The sequence below is a fragment of the Dermacentor albipictus genome, chromosome 5 (assembly GCF_038994185.2).
Source record: "Dermacentor albipictus isolate Rhodes 1998 colony chromosome 5, USDA_Dalb.pri_finalv2, whole genome shotgun sequence".
Classification (NCBI taxonomy): domain Eukaryota; kingdom Metazoa; phylum Arthropoda; class Arachnida; order Ixodida; family Ixodidae; genus Dermacentor; species Dermacentor albipictus.
The window spans coordinates 32,619,637-32,629,125 of record NC_091825.1 but is presented as its reverse complement, the minus strand read 5'-3'; the positions used below and the strand labels follow the sequence as shown (position 1 = coordinate 32,629,125).

The following is a 9,489-nucleotide window of genomic DNA, read 5'->3' as shown; positions in this document are numbered from 1 at the left end:
ACGCAGGTTCTTTTATTGCGACAGCAATTACAAGGACACTCAAGGCGCGTCGCGCCGTTGGCTCCGCCGTGCTGTCATTGTTTAGCATGCATATATAAAGAAAAGCTCGCACGCGTTGAGGCGTATCTCGTCTTCAATCAACAATCCGCATATGTCTTGCGTGCGTTTCCTTTCTTCAAAACTCTGGGCTCGGTATACTCTCCAGTCAAGAATGATGTATGCGCCACGCTGATGACGCTAGGGGAATCGAGGACCCCGATTTTTGTTAGCCACAGCTGTTCGTGATCTGCTGGAAGTACCGGGCGTGCAGCGTTAAAGAAGGAAAAGGCACACAAAAAGCTATCTAGCGATTAATCATTGACTGGCGATAGGTAAGCCTACCACAATATTAAAAATTACATTCTGGGGATTAACATGCCAAAACCATGATATGATTGTAAGGCACGTGCCTACACTCTAAGAACAGTTTACACCCTTTGGCTTGCCCCTTCTGCCACACAAAAATAATCGTCATCTGCCTTGATGCGTTTCCTTTCTTTATCGCTGCGAGCCCGGAACTTTCCAGTAACGAACGGCACGCGCGTTATCAGCATAGAACAGTTTACACCGTTTGGAGTGCCTCTTCTGATAACGCGCGTGCCGTTCGTCACTGGAAAGTTCCGGGCTTGCAGCGATAAAGAAAGGAAATGCATCAAGGCAGATGACGATTATTTTTGTGTGGCAGAAGGGGCAAGCCAAAGGGTGTAAACTGTTCTTAGAGTGTAAGTTGGGGACGCCGGAATAATTTTGACCAAAAGGGTGTTAACTTTTCTTTGAGTGTAGCACTGAATTTGGTGGGGAAAAATAAAATAAAGTAAAGTGAACTGTTTTCTTTACAAAATGACATTTACAGTGATGTTTCTCTCATTCCTCTCGTCGTAGTACCGTCCGGCCACTTTCTCCGAGCACGGCCTCCTTCATGCTCGTGCGATAAGCTTGCATCGGGAACGCATATGGAGAAGCCTCCTAGAGAATTCGACTGCAGCGCGCGCTTCTATTAAGCGGGGAAGCGCGGAAATATTCTCTTTGACTTGGAAATGGATGCACTAACCTAAGAGAGAGTACACGTAGTTTCGGTAGGTTCCCTGTGTTCGAGACTACTATCTCCGTCAATCTTCCTTTGCGAGAAAAAGCGGCCGTTTCGAGCTTTGGTTTAGACTATCGTGGTTAGTGGAGAGATAAAATTGCCTTCATTGAACACTTTTTGCTTTGATCTGTATGCTGAATATGCGTTCCACGCAGGTACGATGCGATGAGTTTTGCATGAGCTTGGTTCCTATTTATCGCGTTGTAGCAGACCGTTTCGGAACTACTTGCTGCTATTTCGACGTTAGACGTGTCTCCGCCCTAAAGCAATTTGCACGGTCAAACGTCACTTCTTGTTTTATTTTGATGGAACCAATGCGCTATGGCACAGTTGTGTATGGGACATAATAGGGTTCCAGGAAACCATAACATGAAATAACGAAGCTCCCTAAAGGAGTAGTTATGTAGTTGTTTGAATAGCAAGAAAATTTCTTTTCTCCGTTATTTTCCGGCAGTGCGGATATTGCGTCACCATTGTCGCTACTGTGACGTCTTGTGACGCATGTGTTTGGCTCCCGTCAAAACAAGAGCGAACGAGCGTACGTAAACGCGGTTGCATCGTGACGCGAACGGACAGTGGGTGTTCCGCTTGCTTCAGCACGGTAGGGTGCGTACGGACTTCTCTTTCTTGCCTGCTGCGTTACCGAGAAGGGGTTGCTGAGGCACGCTGCCGACGCTGCCAGCCGCAATTGAATGTCGCAGGGGACGACCGCCGGAGCGAGGCTTAGAGCACTCGCGAGTTGACGGCTGGCCTCGATCGTGTGCGGTCGGACGAGCTACCGCGGATACTTTCATGGCGGATGGTCCCGTTCTGTGCTCACTATGTAAACCACGGACGCGATTAGGAAGTCGGCACCCCGGAAACGGGCCGCAGGAACCAGCATGAGTGCCAGCGGTCTAGGCGGCGGCAGCAACACGCTGCGGCGGTCGGCAGGGTCGTCGGACCCGGGCGTCGCCGCCGCGGCGGGCGAGGACGCGGGTGTCGAATGGCTTTACGAGATCCTGCGCGAGGTGCAGCTAGAACAGTTTTTCATGAAGATCCGGGACGAGCTGCAGGTGACGCGACCGCGCCACTTCGACTTCGTCCAGACCGAAGACCTCGAGAAGATTGGCATGGGCAAGCCCGCGGCGCGTCGTCTGCTCGACACGGTCAAGAAGCACCGCGCGTCCCAGTGGAAGCGGAACCTGCTCAACCGTCTGCTTCCCGTCGGCGTCAAGGCCCGGGGCTCGTCCTCGCCACAGCAACAGCAGCCGGGATCGTCGGTCGTGATCGGGGCCTCGCCAACGGGCGACCTGAGCACGCTGACGTGCTTGATCAACGAGAAGGACGTGACGCTGGCGAGCAAGCTGGGCGACGGTTCGTTCGGCGTCGTGGTGCGCGGCGAGTGGGACGCCCCGGACGGCCGCACAATCCCCGTGGCCGTGAAGATACTCAAAGAGGACGCTCTGTCCCAACCGGGCGCCTTCGAGGACTTCATGAAGGAGGTGAACGCGATGCAGCAGCTGCGCCACCCGAATCTCATCCAGCTGTTCGGCGTCGTGCTCAGCGCGCCGCTCATGATGGTCACCGAGCTGGCGCCGCTGGGCTCGCTGCGCGACTACCTGCGCAAGCAATGCCGCCGGCTGCCGGTGTCCCGGCTCGTCGAGTACGCCGTGCAGGTGGCCAACGGCATGGCGTTCCTCGAGTCGCGCCACTTCATCCACCGCGACTTGGCTGCGCGCAACGTGCTCCTGGCGGCCGCCAACGCCGTCAAGATCGGCGACTTCGGCCTCATGCGCGCCCTGCCCAGTCACGAGGACTGCTATGTCATGGCCGAGCAGAAGAAGGTGCGCCCGTGCGTTCATTCATTCATTACAGCGAATTTCCCATTATAGCGGAGACTCGATCGGTAATATGACGTGTCGCGATGTAGAAAAAAAAAATGTGTTCATATTTCTCCACTTCATAAATAATAGGAATAGTAAATTATTGGCTAAGACACCGAAACAAATGGAATCATCCTAATCACAGTTTAAAAAAAATGCAGCATTCGGGACTTCCATCTTCCATGTTTGTATTGTAGAGACTCTGTTGTAACCCGTGCTTTTGTTATGCTTGTCCCCAGTTCGTGGAGTAACGGAAGCAAGGACATAATCTTGCATAAACAGCATGTGGCCAGTGCAAAGGATACATTCATGTCACCTCTAGTAAGGTGTTGTGGTTTGTAATCTCATTTCTGCAAACTCATCTTGCATTGTTGAAGTCCTCTCCAAATGTCATGAGCAGCAACTATGTTTGCAGCTGGGTTGATGAATAGTTAATTAACTGTTCTGTCTACCTCTGAATAGTTCATTCACCTTGGATACATTGTCAAACAATGCTTGATTCATTATTCTTCTTGTCCATCAGAGCTGAAGAAAATAGATTAGAATCATCATCAGGTTGGTGTGCAGGATGAACGAAGTAATTTTTTGAGGATCCCTGCAACACATTTGATCAGTGTTGTGAAATGCACTTGATTTTAAAGGACATAAAATTTTAGAAATATTTTGCAGCAAAAAAAATGGCTGTGGCTTAGGTAAGGTTAAGCCCAGGATGCGAAGCATACTAGCCTTTATTTTAGTTGTTGAACCACTGTTTAGCCTGGTGAACTGCTGTTGCTTGGCTATATTTGGTTCGGCTAGACGAAGAAACAACTCATGCATTACTGCTTCGCCTTCAAGAGTGGAACGCGACAGCGTTCCCGTCGACCCGCCAAGGGATGTAAGACAATGGGCTACAGGGCAGCGACTACGCGCCCCGCATTGGACGCGGTGAGCGTCGAGCAAGGCAGCGTTCGGCGCGGCAACGAAATGTGCGCCTGAGCAAGAGACGCACGCCTTAGAAACAGCTAGTTTCTAAGGCAACACCGCATTCACTAGAGGCGCTTTTGTACCGCTTTGAAGCATCGTACTCGTGGCTCAGTGGTAGCGTCTCCATCCCACACTCCGGAGACCCTGGTTCGATTCCCACCCAGCCCGTCTTGCAAGAGTTGAGCCAAAGCCACTTCTCCTCTGTCGTGACGTCACGGTGTCACGTGGTTTCATGGCGACACCGCCGCGCCTGAGGAGCTGGGTTGAGCTCTCGTAATATGCTTCGCATAAAAAAGGTATTTCAATGCATTCTGTAGAAGTGAAGTCAGTGGCACTCAAAGATCGCCTTTCATGCCTTTCGCTGTGCTCTTTCTCCTTCCTCAACAGCTTGCACTGCGGAGGCTACAGTGGGGCGGGATGGCACCCACAGGGTCCACCCATTGAAGGTTACAGTGGCGGTCAGTTTAAATTTGGTTTTGGATGTTCACATAGAAGACGCTAATTCCAATTTTGGTGCCTATGACATATTAAACTCGGAGGCTATCCTTCAACTTATGGTTCAGTTACTATAGGGTTCGCATGCTGCATTGGCAAGCACTATTTCTCTAGCTATTGGGGTAAACCTGGTTAAACCGTTATATGTATTTAAAGTCGGTCAAGCAAATTGCACAGGGCTTTGTCCATGGCTGTGGTGCGCACTGTGCCAGTCGCTGCGTGGGTTCAGTTGTGTTGCTTAAAGGGACTGACAACCAATTTTCATGCCACCTATTTTTTTTTTGGTGCAATGGAAAGCTTACTGGTCATGGTGTCCAATCGTGAAGTGGCAATGCAGAAAGCGCCATGAACACCTTATATCAGGATTTTTTGATCTGCAGTGAGCATGTAGTCGTCCACTGGAAGCATGCTGAAAATGCTGATAGCTGACCGCGATAGCGATTATACGCCGGCATTAGTGGGTGACGACAGGTGCGGTCGTAGCTGTGAGAAGGTATTTTGTTTATCTAGTTGACGTTCCTGTGATTCATGTTTTGAGAACTGTTAAAAGTATTTCTGCGATAATAGCTACATGTTTTCGTGGTTTTCTGTCCAACTGCCTTGGTATTTAAGCAGTCAAAACGAAAACAATCGCATCGAAAATGAAACGACGCTTTTACACGGCATATGCAGTTCAGCGTGTTGTCGTAGCCATGTGTGCGCTTTTGATTTCCAAAGCATAGAATAATGCGCGAGTGTCTGATAATATACCGGCTGAAATTTTAAGCAATAATTATGCTGCACTTAATGACGGTTGACTTATAAACGTTAATCTCATAGAATACATTCGAAGTACCCAAATTTCACTGCCAGGCCTCACCACTTACTGGTTTTTGGGGCTTTCTTTGCAAATTTAAGATTATACTTCCTACTTAAATCGCAAACAGCATGCCGGATTCTGTCACTATAAATCATGGTCATTTCATTTCCATCAGCATCTCGCAACTTATTGTGGCCAGTTGTCAGTCCCTTTAAGTGATGATGGAACCTGTCTTGAAACGGTGGCTAAAGCGCTTTATGGCTGACATGGGCTTTGACCCATGCGTTGATGCACCACTGCGAAAGGAAATGCGGACAGGCGACACTCTCCAGGCACTCTAACCAGGCTTGCCGAAGCTACAGGTCTTGCAGTAACCAGTGCAGTGCATTTTTATCGCCATCACCACCTATCCAGCCTGCTCCGTGCTCTCCCTTTCCTCTTCTTCAAGTGTATACGTGTCTTCATGCTAAATAATAAAAATTTGCAGCCAGCAACTGTGCAGCAGCATTGCAGTTTCCCGTCCATGTTGAGTAAAAGGATTGTGAAGTGTGTTTCACGAAACTCTCACAACTACACAAAACTACTGCATTGATGCTGCGTTTCTACTTGTATTCAAGTGAGTCTACGTGGGGACAAATTGAGTGCGCAAAAACAAGGACACACTGAACCATGCAGATAAGCACTGCGGTAGCACTCTGCAAAAACTTGAGGGACACCACGATTTGGAGTTGCGGAGGAGCCGGCAGAACTCGACCAAACGACAGCCGCTGAATACCGGAGAGTACTAAACTGAAGTTTTATGTTGACACTTTGAACACAGTCGTATTTTGTAATTTTTTATTGTATAATGTATCATGAACATTGTTACTATTGCAGACATTTTTGTGGCCATTCATAAATTCATTATTGCTCGTGACATCTTCACACATCCAGTCAACAGTTGCATGAGGATGCCATTGCATCATCATGTGCAGTTTAAATGTCAGGGGTTTGACGATGACCAATATTTACTGCGACGCTATACGTTCCCTGCTGCATACAAGGGAGTAATATTTGGTTTGAGTGCTCAAGGAAGCATTGCCTGATCTAATTGCCGTGCTCAAGAAGTGTTGCAGGGCTCCTTTGAAGGGACACTGAAGGCAATCACTAAGTCGATGTGGACTGTTAAAATACCATTCCAGAAACCTTTCAGCACCTGTTTCGTGCCAAGAACGGACCTAGCTTACGAGAAAATTTCGTCGCAAGTGTCTGCACACCTTTAGTGCAATTTAAATCGCCCATCCCCCGAGCAAGCAGTGGTGACGTTGCATACGCCCACACCGCCCTTTACTGCCGTCATTGAGTAAAACGACACCCAACAGACGATGCTATGGTTTTGTGCTCAAAATGCAAACGCACGGCTATGGAGAAGCCGAGTCAAGACAGAGCACAGCATTCAACGCTGCGGCTGCTCTTGGTAATGTGACGTGGACCGTTCGGGAATTCCGTGACACCACAGGAATGTGGCATTCTCTGCTACTTGCAGTTTGTATGAGTCTCGCAAGCCAGAAAAATGAGTGCAGCACTACGCGATTTATGAAAGTTATGATGAATTATGATGAATTATGAAAGCACGGGCTGCGCAGAGTGGAGAAACTGAAACCTTTCTACTGCCCGCGTCTCTGTGAAGGTGTCATGATGTGTGCTAAGTTGCCGTGTACATATCGTCAAGGACTTGTGAGCTCGTGGCGCTGCGCGAGCTTTGTGTGTAAAGAAGATGCCGGAGACAACGTGCCCTGCGGCTTTGCCACGAGCATGCAGAGAGCCATTAAAGAGGAGCATCTACTTTGTAAGACTCCGGCTTCAATCTACGTTACATTTTTCTGGTGGAAGTGCTGGGTACATGCGACCACTCCCAGATCGAACACCGTCTACAAGCCCAGTACGAAGTCCGGTCAAGCTGACTCCTCTTCATGTACGGACAAGCCATCGACTCCAAGGACTGCCACCTGAGCGTGAGTCACTACCCGATCAAGTCAGAAGGATGAGTACATTGGTTCTGTCTTCTTCCTCAACCGCACCGGCCGAGGTCATCCTTAACCAGCCGCGAATCCCCATGTCCTTCCATGGGGACACATTCAAGGATGTTGAGGACTGGCTCAATCAGGTCGTTCGGGAGGAAATTAGGCAGGCAGTCCAAGTCCCAGAACTAAGCGAGACACCACAGCACGAGGTACGGCAGCCACAGCCTCGCATTTCGTATGCGGAAGCTGCGCAAAGTTTGTAATCCCCGATTTTTCGCTGTGTGAGCGACGTCCCAGACTTTCATGGTGTGCGCGCCCATTGAACAAGTGACTGGCGACTTCAGGCCTCGCAGCATGCCATTCATGGCTGAAACATGACCATCGCGCAAGAGCGCTGTATGGTGCACTGCAGACCGGAGGCCCTTGTGTTTTCATTGCGGTGAAGCCGATCACTTCTACAGGGCATGTCCTTATCGCTGAGCTGGGCTCTGTGGATTTTCACTGAATATGCTGTGCCCGCGCAATGGTGAACGCCCCCTGGAGATTGAGGCCTACCTCGTGGATGCCAGGACCTCATTTGCCCCACGACTTCGTGAGCTCCGGTCACCATCACCCACCCGAAGCAGGTCTTCCAGCCCCCTCTTCACGCCGAGCGCAACAAGGCGTTGCTCACTTAGCCCTGCCTCCCGGAAAAACTGAGCCTGGCGACCTGCGGAGGTGAGGTCGCTGACGTTGCGAGCGCTGAAGATCCGCCAATACGACGACCACGATATGACGTAATTGAGACGCAGAGAAAGCAGTGTAGTTCGGTGTCATTATCTTTCGACGTTCCCAGTTACCATAGATGATCACGAAGTCACGACGTTAATCGACGTGGGTGTGGACACGTCTGTTATGAGCCAGAGTCTCGCGTGTATACTGAACAAAGTTTCGACGCAATAGACCGGGACTCAAATTCGTACTGCAGGAGGGCACCTCATAACTCCAGTGGGCCGGTGCACGGCACGAGTCAAGATTCGGGGCTTCATGTACATCAGCGACTTCGTCATTCTTCCTGAATGTTCAAAGGACCTTATACTCGGTATGGATTTCCTTCAGGCGAATGGTGCCATCATCGACCTGCAAGAGTCTAAAGTCAACTTCGCTACTACGCAAGCCATAACGAACGATAATGGTGACATAGTGCTTCACGTAGCTGCCAATCATGTCACATTGCCACCCAAGAGCAGCATGCTTACCCTTGTCCGATGCGACATGGAGGACGCCGCCGAAGGAATTGCTGAGGCAAACATCCCCTTGCTTCTTGAGCACCACATTTGCATAGCCAGGGGCTTCTTCAGGTGCAAAACCAATGTTCAGTTGTTTTGCTAACAAACTTTAGCAATGCGTATCGGCACGTACCGTGAGGAACGACAATCGCATTCCTTCGTGAAATCATTGATGTTACTGACATTGCCACATTGGAAATCACATTGCCTCAGCAATCTGAGTTGTCCAGCCTAATAGAACGGATTCATGTTAATGCTGCTCTGCCAGACCATTAGAAAGACCATCTACTGATTCTCATGAATGAATTTTCTGACTGTTCTTCAACGTCATCCAAAGTATGCCGCACACCCATCACAAAGCACCGCATTATTACGGACGAGTCCGCATGTCCTGTTCGTCAGCATCTTTACAGAGTGTCTCCAGTAGAAAGGGAAGCGATCAAGCATCAGGTGAAAGAGATGCTCCAAGGCGACGTGATCCAGCCGTCCACAAGCCTGTGGGCCTCCCCTGTGGTGTTAGTCAGAAAGAAAGACAACACGCTATGATTCTGTGTAGATTACAGAAAGTTGAACTGTGTCACCAAGCGCAATGTTTATCCATTGCCACGCATTGATGATGCACTAAAATGTCTACAACATGCCAAGTCTTTTTCTTCCTTGGATCTTAAATCAGGGTATTGGCAAATCGAAGTTGATGAACAGGGTCGTGAAAAAACGGTGTTTGTGACACCTGACGGGCTTTATGAGTTCAAAGTTCTCCCCTTTGGTCTCTGTTCCGCAGCTGCCACCTTTCAGCGGATGATGCATACCGTGCTTGGTGAACTCAAATGGCAAACCTGCCTTGTGTACTTTGACGACGTCGTCATGTTCTCGAGCACGTTTGACTAACATCTCGCACGATTCGAGAGTGTCCTTGCGACGATCCGTACTGCCGGCCTCACCATCAAGCCCGAAAATGCTACTTCGG

At 49.6% G+C, this 9,489-nt stretch overlaps 1 protein-coding gene across 8 annotated transcripts in view; it reads left to right on the top strand.

Annotated features, from left to right (window-relative positions):
• The first annotated feature begins 1,401 nt into the window (after positions 1-1,401).
• The window catches only part of Ack (activated Cdc42 kinase), a 121,112-nt gene continuing 113,024 nt past the window's right edge, over positions 1,402-9,489 (top strand). For 4 of the 8 annotated variants that reach the window (XR_010566195.1, XR_010566196.1, XM_065439816.1 and 1 more), the window contains exon 1: positions 1,403-2,952. Coding sequence is in view for 5 of the 8 variants with exons in the window: in XM_065439816.1 (XP_065295888.1) it covers positions 2,008-2,952 (945 nt within the window). In the remaining 3 variants the exon portion in view is untranslated. Of the gene's footprint in view, positions 2,953-9,489 lie in introns of all 8 variants that reach the window. The other 4 variants (XR_010566194.1, XM_070538345.1, XM_065439813.1 and 1 more) reach the window with 2 other exon arrangements.